This window comes from Beta vulgaris, chromosome 2 (assembly GCF_026745355.1).
Source record: "Beta vulgaris subsp. vulgaris cultivar EL10 chromosome 2, EL10.2, whole genome shotgun sequence".
Taxonomy (NCBI): domain Eukaryota; kingdom Viridiplantae; phylum Streptophyta; class Magnoliopsida; order Caryophyllales; family Amaranthaceae; genus Beta; species Beta vulgaris.
Genome location: NC_079203.1, coordinates 32,998,427 through 33,012,690, shown reverse-complemented (window position 1 = coordinate 33,012,690; position 14,264 = coordinate 32,998,427). Strand labels below are relative to the sequence as shown.

General features: G+C 38.7%; 1 protein-coding gene across 1 annotated transcript; it reads right to left on the bottom strand.

Annotated features, from left to right (window-relative positions):
• Positions 1-1,862: 1,862 nt before the first annotated feature.
• Positions 1,863-2,993, bottom strand: LOC125494813 (uncharacterized). Its single transcript, XM_048638636.2, has one exon. It carries the CDS (start codon positions 2,991-2,993, stop codon positions 1,863-1,865), a length of 1,131 nt encoding a protein of 376 aa, XP_048494593.2.
• Between the last annotated feature and the right edge of the window lie 11,271 nt (positions 2,994-14,264).

The window sequence follows — 14,264 nt, the reverse complement described above, 5'->3', positions numbered from 1 at the left end:
CTATGTCCTTTCTAACCCAGATTTGTTTTACATTGGTCTTCTTTGTTTTATCATGTTTTCCAATGTTAGACCAATTGTGTGTGTGACCCTTATGATAATGGGCATGCACAATTAAATCAATAGTTGACAATGTCAGCTCAATTAAACCTTTACTATTTACAATGTTGCAAAGGAGTTTTAACCCAATTCCACTTTTCAATTTGGGCCTCACGCTTCTTCCTTTAGTTTTATCCCAAGGAGGATAAAAAACAATAATGGTAGAGGAACCTGATGCAGTTGATCCTCCAACACCTGATTCTGAATAATCTAATTTAAAACAGCCAGCATATCAGCAAGATAACGCATATAACCCTTCTCCATTATTTTTCTTGTCTTTTCGTTGTCATGACTTCTTATTATGAGTTAGGACAACAAAAACAAAACAAAATATACAGGTTCGTTATGCACAATTAAATCAATAGATATCTAACAAAATGTACTAGAACCCAAATACAAAAATTTGTGTTACTAGTGGATTCTTCTACAATTGAATCAACTACTTGTAGTTGATTATGAATGATTGCATCTGCTGGTTCATTTTTATTATGTGATGCATCAATTACTTGTAGTTGATTATGAATGATTGGATCTGCTGTTCATTTTCATTATGTGTTGCATCCGCCAATAAAAATTCTTCAAAACCTTCATTCATTTTAATATCCAACAAGAAGTCAGCATATGAATTTGAATTCGAAAATTCATTAACTGAAATTAATTCAAATTTGAACAATCATGAATGCTAAATTTCCAAATCTAACAAATAATTCAAACACATTACGAAATTGAACAAAATCTTCTCCAAATTAAACATAATACAAGCGAAATTATGAAGAAAGTACCTTAATCGAGCTGAAAATTATAGCAGCAGCTATATGCAGCCCTAAGGGCTGAATATAAGAAGTTAAAAATGAAAATCTAAAGTACTGTGAGAATAATTTTCACAAATAGCTGCTGCTATAATTTACCAATTATAAAAATGAATATAATCGAGCTGAAAAGTACCTTCTCCAATATAAGAATTTGTGTATAAATATATATTTTTTGTTTTATTTATCTGTCATGTTTTACCATCAGTTATTCTTTGTTGAGAAACTCTCTATTTATTACCATTTCATGAAATTAGAATAACAATATTTTTTTTACAAGGATAAAAAGAAAGATATTAGTCAAGTATGACTCTGATAATATATTTATTATCACCATTTTAGATCCTAAACTCCTTATGATAGTTTGTGGAGTAATTGAAAACCTAAAGTACTTTTATTCTGATATTACTTTGGTTATTTAGTTTAGAATAGATAAAAAGTTATTACACGCATATAAAATACAATTTTGAAATTACTTAAAACATTAGATAATATATTGTTTTTAAATGACACTAAAAAGGACAAAGGTATTGTATAAAATGAATAATCTGTTTTTCAGTTTACTTATTGAATAAGAAAAAATTATATATAGCAAATATAACTTTTTTTTTTTTTTTTGACAACGGAGAAACATACAAGGAAATAAAAAGAAGAGACCTGCAAAAACAACTACAAAGCAATACAAAGAAAAAACAGAAAGGAAAGAGAAACCCCTTTAGATCATCATCCGAAATCCATTTTGTGTTGTCGACACCAGAGAGCTACTTGTTGGGCCTCCGTGATCTGGGAAGGGCTCACCTTGATAACTTGACAAGTAGGCAGAGACAAAGCTAAGGTCCTGACTGCATCAATTGTCCATTTGATGTGGATGTCGGGGCAGTCGTTGGAAGTCAGCGCATGGATGAGCTCGTTCGACGTCGTCAAGAGAGTAATATGTAGATAACCAACCTGCTGAGCCTAATGCACTGCTCTCAGACAAGCCATGACTAAAGCAGCGATGGCAGATGACGCATAAGAGAAGCGTCCATACTGCCGCCCAGGATGATCCGACGCAGTGCAAATCGCCCAACCCATACCCATGGTTAGGTTAGCTTTGTTCCAAACTGCATGCAGCTGTATCTGAATCGTCGTGCCGCCGGAAGATTGATTCCCAAGTTGCACTTGATAGAATCCCGGTGGAGAAATTGGATCCCTCATAACCCGATGTTGACCCCCCCTGTCAATAGCAAAGTAATCATGTTGGTCGTCACTCTTGCGAAGGCTGGTAGAGATGGAGGCCATGGATGGTCTGACCTGTCTAAAAACCTGCTCATTCCGTAATAACCAAATCGACCACAAAGTACCCACGAACCTAGGAAGACGTTGCCCTTGGAACCCATCTTTTTTAAAGAAAAATAAAAACCAGGAACGGAGCCATTCCCGCATCGGAAGGTTCGCCCCTATTTCTTGGTCCATCCCTAGGTCACGGTTGGCCCAGGCCTCAATTGCTAGGGGGCAAAAGCGAAATAGATGGTTCAGATCTTCAAAATCATGTAGACAGATCGGGCAGTCACTTGTGCTTCCGATCTGACGACGGAATAGGTTTTGCTTCGTTGCTAGTCCATTATGCCACAATTTCCAAATAAAGAGTTTCCATTTCGGCATGATGCTCGATCCCCATAGGACTCGAAAAAAATCTCTATCCCCTGGAAAGTTCATGCTACATGTTTCATTTTGCTGTTGGAGTAAAATTGCATACCCCGTTTTGGTGGTGTAGTTGCCAGATTTACAATAGGGCCAATATTGCTCGTCGCAAATGTTCGGAGCGGGAGGAAGCTCAATACTCCTAATTTGACGAACAGAACTTGGCTCAAACATGCTGAAAAGTTTCCGGAGATTCCATTGGCCTTGGCCCTCATGAATCAAGTCCACCACGCGAATGTCGCGAGCGGTAGAAAGCGGGACGTTGTCCCGAAACACCGGCGTAGCCCCATGCATCCAAGATGGATTCGAAACATGAATCGATCGACCATTACCAATTTTCCAATGAGAGAGCGTGTTGAGAAGGTTGCTGGCCTTGACGATGCCCTGACGGCCCCAAGAGGGCATGGTTGTGTTATGCATTTGATACGACCTAGTCCTGCTGGAACCTTTATATATTTGCGAGATAAGCAAGTGGGGGTTACGATTGATCCGCGCAGCCTTACGCATTAACAAAGGGGTATTGAAAATGCCCACATTACGGATTCCTAATCCTCCTTCTCCTTTTGGTTGTTGGATCGTTGAACGTTTTTTCCAATGTAACCCTTTTCCGTGATTATCCTTCCAGAAGAATGCCGCAAATAAACTATCCAGCTTATTGGCTATAGTGGTCGGAATTCTAAACACCGCCAAATAGTGCATCAGTGCACCAATAAGAATCGAGTTGATGATAATTACCTTAGCCGGCTGAGACAAATAAGACTGGTTCCAGCTTAGAATCCTCGAGCTTACCTTGTCTAATAAGGGGGTGAAGAGTTGCACCTTAGACCCTTGGAAGTCAATTGGAGCGCCAAGGTACGAACCCAAAGAAGGTCTTGAATCCACAGCCAAAATACTTTTATAAACTCGCTGCGTCTCTTCGGAAACATTAGAGCTAAATTTGACGAAGGATTTGTGCAAGCTCAACATTTGACCCGAAACTTCACAAAACCGAAGTAAAACCTCTTTTACCGCAGAGCAAGAGTCATTGGAAGCCTTAAAAAAGAACATTGAATCATCTTGAGTATAACCACAAGTCCATAACTAAACTCTTTGTATAAAAGACGAGATTATAAATAATATATTTTGTTGCGGATACTTTAACAAAGCAAGGTCTTTATAGAGCATCTGATTTTGTAGCATGGTTATGATATGGCCAGTTATGTTGTAGTGTTGCGATCTGATGGCTTCATTGTTTGTTTTCTCACTTTTTTCAATGAGTTGCATGGTGTAACTTCAATGATGTAAAGGAGAATATGCGTGTGATTGTCTTCGAGCTTGATGGCTATTGGCCTTAATGAATAAAATGAAATTCCAATTATAAAAAATAAATTAAAAAAAATAAATAAATTTATAATGCAAAATACATGTAAATTTGAGAATAATTTTCAATACACTCTTAAATTTTGTTATTGTTAGGGCAATCATAATCACAATATTTTAAAAAACATCCTGAAAGAGTCAGAAACAAGAACGAGAAATATATATATATATATATATATATATATATATATATATATATATATATATATAGTGTTCTTCTAGCTGGATTGAACTTAATCAAACGAAACTGAATTAAATTTGTCTGAAATAAACTAAATTTGTCTGAACATAACTGAAATGAACATAATTTGTTTGAATTGAACTGAACTAAACTGAATATGTCTGAACTGAATTGAACTTTCATTATTTCACTCCAAAAGTTCATAGATACTCCCTCTGTTTCAAAATATAATCCACACACGATGTTGGAGGTCGAACCTTGACCGTTAATTACTCTAAATTTATATTGATTGAAAATTTTGAAAAATAATATTACTACAGTATTTTTTAAGACGAATCTAGCGGTATTATTTTTATAATATTATTTAGGAAAAATTGACGATAGAGGTCTCAATTTTGGGTGATAATTTTTAAAAGGTCTTAACTATTGATTAACCTGTGTAGGTCCCAACTTTAGGGTGTATTAACTTTTAGCGGGCCTTAGTGACTTGAAACTGGCTTAATAGGTCATAACTTGTAAAACTTGGGTCACACGAGAAGAGTTAACTGAGAGAGGGAAGTAGGAACTAGGTGAGATTTTTAAAAAAATCGTCAGTTTTAAGTCACCGAGGCCCGCTAAAAGTTAAGACCCCTAAAGTTGGGACCTACATAGGCTAATCAATAATTCAAACCTTTTAAAAATTATTGCCCAAAGTTCAGACCTCTATTGTAAATTTTTTCTATTATTTATCATATTGCGAGAGATATTTGTGGTCAAAGCAAATTTTAGTAAAGTGTGAATGCCTTATATTTTCTATGAGAGAGGGTATGTTCTAAAAAGGAGAATCAATAATTTATTATTTTATGAATGCCCTCGAACTTATTAAAATTATATGTGATGATACTAAAACTTGGGATAAAATCTCGTGTACATTATTATGTTTAGTCGCTAGTTTACACAAAATAAATTAGGAAAAATGGATTAGAATATCCCCAAACTTTGGCCCTTCCGCTATTAATTAATATTTCCAACTATAAGTTATTTTCAAAAATAACTTACAGTTGTGGATATTAAATGTGGACGGGCCAAAAAGTTGGGTATTAAAAACGGACGGGTCAAAATTGAGGGTATTTTGGTCCATTTTTCCAAACAATTATTTACTGCATTGCCAAAATGTCGGGGTCGAAGGGTTGGACCATAACATAGATAAAGCTGGACAGGTTGTCATCAAATCCATTTATGATAAGCAAATTCATTTATGAGAGTCTCACAGGCAGAAGAACGAGGATAGAAGGTACACAAGCTGTCATCTTAATGACATGGTTGCTTTCCCTGCTTTGTAAATTTCGTTGTTTGCATTTAATATCAAATCGGTTGATCCAATCCACACAACTACACAAGAAGATGAGGATTCTATATTACTCCCTCCGTCCCAAAATATAGTTTCCATTTTCCTTTTTTCACGGTAATTTATGCAAGTTGAGATAGTAAAGATTTTTTGTTTATATATTTAAATAAAAGTTGTATGGGAAAAGATGATTTTAGGAGAGAGAATGGAGATAATTGGTGAAAGAGCATTAATTGTAACATTTTGGTTGAATAAACTAAGGAAAAAACAAAATTCAAGAAGCAAATAAATGATGGGACACGGTTTTTCTAGACAAATTACGGAAAAATGTGGAACTAAATATGAAAATGGGAACTATATTTTGGGACACCCAAAATGGAAATGGAAACTATATTTTGAGACGGAGGGAGTATTATGGTGACCCACTCTAATAAAGTTTCATATCTAAAGATTGACGGCAGACGCAGTCCGCAAATTTTCATTTTCAAATTTAATTCATGGTCGGCGATTGATATAGCTTTCCATGTCGGCAAAATCGTGTCAAGAAGCCCTTGTTGGAGGTGAATAAAGAGGGATAGTGTTTGTATACCTATTGGAACATCTAGGCTCCATTTGGTAGGGCGTAAAATATTTTCAGTGTAAAATGATTTTCATTGAAAATAATTTACAATGGAAAACACAATTCCAAATTTAGTTTTCCGTTGTTTGGTTCGATGTAAGAAAAATGATGAAATGAAAGGAAAATGAAAGGGAAAGTAAGGAGGTAGTGAGAGGAGTGTATAAGAGAGATAAGGAATATAGTTTTCCCTTCATTTTGAAAGGAAAATGGTTTTCCATCATTGGGAGAGTAATTTTACCCCAAGGGAAAATGGTTTTACACTCTTTTGCCCACCAACCAATGTAAAACTGAAAATAGAGGAAACAGTTTTCCGGGAAAAGGTTTTACGCCCTACCAAATGGAGCCCTAGAGTTCGAAAACAATTTTACAACATAGAGTTTCACTGATATTAACCATTGAATATAAATTAATGGCTCAGATATTATGTTTTTAAAATCTCTCATATTTTTTCTTTTTAAAATTCACCCTCTAATTTTCCCTGCCTACAAATATGAGCAGTTAATTTTAAAATTTATTCAAATACAACTATACCTTGTAGAATTATATTAAAATTCTAAAAATTAGAGAGTTAGTCACTATTAATTCTAAAAATTATATAATTAGTCACTATTACCCTTCCTAGCCAGTGTCTCGTTTGCTTCTCAGTCCACTGGTGAATCGTCCAAGTGAAAATCAGAGCATGGTTTGAATTTTTTCCTGGAATAATGCCAAAAAGGGGATTAATTCCCAAAATGTGCCACAAAAATTTTATTTCCCTACGTACCGTCCACGTAGGACGGCACGCGAAAAATTATTTTTTATTAAAACTGCAGTAACACCGCTACTCAGAGTAGCGGTTAACGCTTAAAAACCGCTACTCTGAGTAGCGGTTATATTTAAAATTAACCGCTACTTGGAGTAGCGGTTCATAAGAATTGACCGCTACTCTGAGTAGCGGTTTACAAGATTTTGGACCCGCCCCTATAAACCGCTACTCGGAGTAGGGGTTCATTAAAGAAAACCGCTACTCCGAGTAGCGGTTTATAAAAATCCCCAAATCAGACCTAAATCCCCAATTTCCCAATTTACTAACGTTCGAAATTTTTTTTTCTCTCAAACTCACTTCTCCCTCTCTCTCTTCCGACGACAGCGCCGCACGAGCCTCACCGCACACGGCGACCGGAGCTCTCTTCCGACGACAGTCCGTCACTTCTCCCTCTCTCTCTTCCGACGACAGCGCACCACCTCACCGGATTCCGTCACTTCTCCCTCTCTCTCTTCCGACCACAGCCATCTTTGTGAGTATTTTTTTTGTTTTCTTTTTTGTTTTTTTTTTTAATTTAATTTGTTTAGCATGCCATATTTGTTATGTATTTTAGGTTTGTAACTGTTAGATGGAAATTGTTTAGTTTGATTAGTATAATTTAGTTGTTGATGATTAAAAATTTAGGATATTGTGATGGTTGATTTTGTATCAATTGGAAGGTTAGTATAATTGGAAGGGGTTAGTATAATTCGAGGTTATTAGCATATTGTTTAGTTGTTTGATTAGTATAATTTAGTTGTTGGTTGGTTAAAAATGGATTTGAGCATTTTGTGATGGTTGATTTTGCATGAATTGTTGTGTTTATGTTGTAAATACTACTAGTATAGGTGAAAAATAGTGTTCATATTGTTTGAATATGTAGAATAAGAATAACTTAATTAAACATTATGTTTTTTGTATGTAGAATATGGAACAACCTAAATATCCTCTATACCTTTATTGGAATGGTGAATTATCTCAAAATGATGTTAATATTGTGTATGAGGTGGAAGGAAAAAGTTTTTATTTCATCAATTCCGGTATGATGTTTCAAGAGATTCTGAATAGGGTATATGACGTTGTTGGATGTGATCGTATGTATGTGGAACTGAAATTGTTTATGAGATATCCGATGCCGGGAAAATATGTGCCAATTGCACTAGAGGATGACGAGTCACTGAGTGCTATGTGGCTTTCAGTGACACAAACGTCAGCCATGGCAATGGAGGTGTACATTGAACAAGTTCCCAAAGAGATAAATGTGCAAAGTAATGTGGGTTATGTACCTTCAATGGACTTTAGGGATAGCATGGAGGTACCGACATCAGCTCCTAATATGCAATTTGAATCATTTACTAGCATGTTGTCAGACCCACATTATGTAATCAGCACATGAATGAGTTTATTTCTCCTGCTTCGTCTCCCCACATACCATCCACATTCCATCTTGGCACTCTACATCAAAATGATGTTGATTTTTTGGGAAACGAGGAGGAGCATGTGGATTATGATAGGGATGAGGATGATGATGCAAGAGAATTAGCTGACAAGGCAATAAAGGCTAGTGTTCCTTCACAAGATTGGCTTAGAGTTGACAAGTTGATCAAAGGTTAATAGATTCATGGATGACTTGGAATGTCACTGGTTCATTAACTGTGGCTTCTGAATTTGAGATAGGACAAGAGTTCGCCTCATTGCAGCAATTAAAGAATTTTGTGAAAGCATGGTCGATCTCTAGAAACCAGATGTGTCGGGTGTTAGAGTCAGAGCCCACAAAGTATGTCATTGAATGTGCCAGAAAGGAAGTGTGTCACTGTCCATGGAGGTTGCGTGCAATCATGACTAAGTCGTTCTCATTCAAAATTGTACGATATGTTGGTCCACATGCAAGCAATTGTTTAGGAGACATAACATGTGGAGACCATCCTCTCATTTCATCAGATTTCGTTGCTGATCTTATCGAGGATTTCATTAGGACTGATCCTTCATTCAAAGTTCAGTCCATCCTTACTTTTGTGAAGAACCAATATCAATTTTCAATAACATATAAGAGAGCTTGGTTAGCAAAACAAAAGGCAATCAGCAATATTTTTGGTGATTGGGAGAAGTCGTATCAAGAGTTACCGAGGTACTTGCAAGCATTGTTGTTAAAATCCCGATCCGAATCTTACGATTCTACGATTTTACGATCCTGGAGAACCTCACCGATCCCGATCCTACGTAGGATCTTAATTCTGTAGGATCTCTCGATCCTGCTCAACCACAAAAAATCACATGGTAGGATCTTAACACGATTCTACGATCCTACGACTCTACGATCCGATCCTACCATATAAAATCATAAAGTAATTTCACATATTATATTTCTCCTATTAGATTTTGATGGCATGTTACTTCAATCTTATTGTATTGAAAAACTATCATCATTTGCTAACTAAGAAAATCATCATTAATGTGTGTAAATTTTTAACATGAGGTTCTCACCATATTTTAGTATAATTATCTCTATTTCACCGAATTGTATGATCTTACGATCCTACGATCCGATCCCACCGATTCGATTCTACCAGCCCCTACGATCCAAAGTAGGATCCCGATCCTGATAACATTGCTTGCAAGCCTTGAAAGAGTCCAATCGAGGCACTGTCGTTTACTGGAGTACGATCCCAACACAAGATCCTACTACGCACATCTTTAGGAGGGTCTTCTGGGCCTTTAAACCCTCCATTTCCGGATTCCGTCATTGTCGGCCTCTTATCACTATAGATGGTACTCACTTGTACGGGAAATACAAAGGCAAATTATTGATTGCTATGGGAACAGATGCTAATTTCCAGCTATTCCCACTTGCCTTTGCTGTTGTGGAGGAAGAAAGCACGGAGGACTGGTCTTGGTTTTTAGCTTGCATTAGACGTTCCGTCACAGATAGAAAGGATTTGTGTGTCGTCTCTGATCGTCATATGTGTATGGCGCACAGTGGCCCCACTTATCTGTTTCGACATTGTAGAGTTCCATTTCCCTGGTCGAGTTATGCGCCTGTTTGGATTCGAGCAGACGATTCCAGCACCTTCTGATACGAGCACAACCCTTCATGCCATAGATCGGAGGTCGAAGAACAAGAACTATCTGCTCAGACATCGACCTTACATTGCACATTGGGATGAGCGCGAGGGACACATAGTTCAGGGCACTCCTTTTAGTGGTCGTACTCATGCCTTTGAGGAGTATATGATATGGTTTCGTCGCATCACGAGGTTACGCCTGACGAATCCATCGAGGCGACCACCTTCTACACATTATCAACCTGCGTCTGCAGATATAGTACTGGTAAGTTCACTGATTTTTAGTTGCACTTTTATTTATTTATACAACTATATAATATGTATTTTTTTCTTTCTATTCAGGCACATACTTTATCTGATATTACTCATAGGTGCGGTACTGTACTAGAGGCTTCTGAGTCATTGCCTCCAGATATGGTGCGTGAGTTGTATGCGCAGACATTGTAGACTATGAGGGGACTGTGTGTTGATGCTGTTGGCCGAGCTGGACATGGCCACATCGTACAGGGCGTGCCTACTTCTGCTGGATATACATCGACTTCTACATCTTCTACGTCTGCTGCCCATATATCTACCACGACAGCTTTGCTTTCACCTCCAGTCAGTCAGAGGGCCTATCGACGACGTTCTGACACTACTCCCCCTTCTCTTGATGCCATTGCAGAGACTCATGAGACCACACCTAGCTCATCTACACCTTCACAAAAGAAGAAGAGAGGGTTTTAGCAGTTTCATTTATTATTTATGTAGTTAGTTAACATTATTTTCTCAATCTAACTTGTAACTAAAAAATTTTTACATACATTTGAATGTGTATGAACTTGGTGATGGGTGATCAATGTGTGGCTTATATTTGGTGTTGTTGAATGGAATTTGGTGCTGGAATTGCAGGTTGGATAATGTTGATATTGGAGGTTGGATAATTGTTTGGAATTGCTGGAATTGCAGGTTGGATAATGTTGAAATTGGAGGTTGGATAATTGTTTGGAATTGCTGGAATTGCAGGTTGGATGCTTGTTTGGGATTGCTGGATTTTTTTGACTTTCTGGCACTTGGCCAGTTATGTGGAAACAATGCAGTGAGTTGTGTAATGGGTACAAAACCGCTACTCCGAGTAGCGGTTTATGTGAATGAACCGCTACTCGGAGTAGCGGTTTACAGGTGTCTTGGACCCGGGGAACAAAACCGCTACTCCGAGTAGCGGTTCATTCATTAAAACCGCTACTCTGAGTAGCGGTGTATGTGAATGAACCGCTACTCGGAGTAGCTGTTTTGTTTGAAGTAAATCGATACTCCGAGTAGCGGTTTACCTCCGTTAAAACAAAAAAAAAAACTTTTTTTCGCGTGCCGTCCTACGTGGACGGTACGCAGGGAAATAAAATTTTTTGTGGCACATTTTGGGAATTAATCCCCTTTTTGGCATTATTGAAGGAAAAAATTCACAACTATACCTTGTAGAATTATATTAAAATTCTAAAAATTAGAGAGTTAGTCACTATTAATTCTAAAAATTATATAATTAGTCACTATTACCCTTCCTAGCCAGTGTCTCATTTGCTTCTCAGTCCAGTGGTGAATCGTCCAAGTGAAAATCAGAGCATGGTTTGGAGAGTGACGATGATCTGACCTCCACGACTGATAGTAATGATGATAAGGCAGATGATGCTAATATGTTGAGGGATGAATCTTGAGATGTAATTATAAATAAAAATTGATGTTGATGAAAGCAATTTGAAAATTTTGCTCTTAGGATTTTGAATTTTGGCTAATTTGTTTCTAGAACAGTTGAAGAATGCACCAATTATTGAGCTGAATTTCGCAATCGCAAGATAATAATAATGTGAGTTGCACATCAGTGTTTGAAGGATGATTTCTTGTGACCCAGCAACATTAACTCCTGTTTTTGTTGGCAAGGTAGTAAATGAGAGTTGCATCTCTCAAAATTGGCTTAATTTTATTTTTGGGTTCGAGAGATGATGGTTCTTCCCACGAAATTTAAAAGTATTTTTTTAAGAGGTATTATATTGTGAGCTTAATTAATCTGCTGTCTAGGTCCTAATACAAAGTTTCTCTTATTGAAATTTGAGCTTAGTTATTGAATTTCTATTGCTTGGTGGCTAAAATTGCTAAACGATTTGGTTATGTTATCAAATTTGCCATGCATTGCTTTTATTTCTACTTGAAATTAGTGCGAATTTTTCGGCGACATTCTCACATTGTTGCGTTGCAGTTACTCTGCAAATTGATTGTAGTTCCTCATCTAACTCTAGCGAAATAACATAGAAGATGGAGAGAAAGTGAGAGTGGTGGTGGTTGTCATCGAATGCCTACAAGGAGAGAGAAAGTTGAGGTAAAACTTTGAAATCGACGGTGTTTGAGCCCAATATGCTCTTAGTGGATCCCACATATTCTCAGACCTTGTTCCAGCCTGGCAAGCCATTTTTCACACATTCCAACGCCTATGAATAGGGACCAGGTCCCCATTTATTGAGGTAATGAATTATAGACAAACCACTTCACATTTACCATTGAACAATTAACTGACTTGAGCATCGGAGGGCCGATCCCAAACACACCCCCGGGGTAGTCTAACTCTCGTTTTTGCAGGGCTCACTTCATTCTTCGAGTGATCGACTACCACCATCAACCATCGATCTCTAACTACGATTCATCCCCCATCTTACAATTTTTTACCCGAAACAGGTTGGCGTCGCCTGTAAGGATATTGAACAAAAAGTTATGGCCACAACTTGGAGAACTCGATGAAGCCGAAGAACCCCGAGCTCATCACATCAAGGAGGAGCCCCGTCCCTCGAGGTAGCCGACGAAATAACAAGAGACCCTCGCCAAACCCTTGTTCTTTCCTCTAGGCACAATCACGTCCTCGAGGAAGTCCACCCTCGAGAGACGACTAGCGCTGTCAATCTTGGGGAGCCTCGATAAAGGGTGACCTTACCTCGAGTCGAGCACCCTAGATACGAGCAGCCATGTCCCAACCATGTCAACCAGATTGACCTCCAACAGCTAGCAGATCGTCTTAGTGACAATCTCGAGCGAAGCCTCAGGGAAATTATGTTATACTTTCAGAATGGAGGGGAAGGCAAATCAACTAGGCCTCCTGTACCTCGATTACTTCTGAGGCAGCGTAGGCAAGACCCTCTCGACAACCGACCCCAGCTCATCACCCTCGAGCCCCCCCAGATCAGTGCTCGAGCTTCTCCTAGTAGAGGAGACGCGAGGCACGTCATCAATGAGCGCCACCTCAGGAATTTTATACGAGATGGTCGGTGATATCCTGAATGAACCACAAGCACAAACGAGGGAAGAAGGAGAGGTTCTCCCAAACCCTAGCCGGGAACAGAGGGAACTAGGACCGAAAAAAGGGGATAATAACAGAATAGGCTTCTCGGCCCTCTTATCAGCAATAGGCGTCGAGTTATTATAAACAGAATAAGAGAAAGAAAACAAAAATCAAGCAAGGTTACCTCGACCAAGTAGGCCTTAATTGCCTTAAGGTCGTGGCTCCCCGGGGCCAGGAAGGCCTGCTCATCGGTGGCCGTCATGAGGTACCCCGAGGCCTTGTCAAACCCCGCAACTATCTTCGCCCTCGAGAGGCTATGAAGGGCACTCAGAGAGACTCCTCCGGCCAAAGTCACTTCCTCTAAGGCGTATTACTCTTCGGCCCCGAAGGAGTCATCAAAGGAAAGTCCTTGAGCTTAACCTTAGAGGGTTCCTGTTTAAGGACGGGTGCAGCCAAGGGCAAGCCCCCCACCTCGATCGAAGGAACGTCCTTCGAAGAGGGCCCATTAGGGAAAAGGGCCTTCGAGACAACAACTGCCCCAGTCGAAGGGGAAGCCACGCTCGAGCTGGACTTAGCTAGCTGGCGACGTTTAACCACACGAAGCGCTTCGACAGTTATAAGGGGATGAGACGTTGGTACTCGAGTAAAAAGCAAGAAAGGATTGGTCGTCTAGATAAAGAAGAGAAAGTGAGAGTTGGAGCTGTGAGTTTTGGAATGACTTGGTCCCGTACTTATAATGAAACGGGACCACGATTCCCAAGGCGGCAATAAATACAATTACTTTGATTGGGCCTCACGCGTGGGCCCAATCGTGCCCTCTCGCGCCACGCGTCCATCACATGCCTTGAATCCATGAACTCACCAGTACGCCAAACACTTTGAGCAGTTAATAAGGCTCGAAGGTATAACACCTCGAGTGAAGTTGTCAATCGAGCCCCATTCAAAGTAAAGCACATCAAAGTATAACAAGAAAGCAAAAGAGCAAAGACAAAAAGCCAATACTATAAGGAGACAAATTCAAGAAGCCAAACAAATTCCTTCAT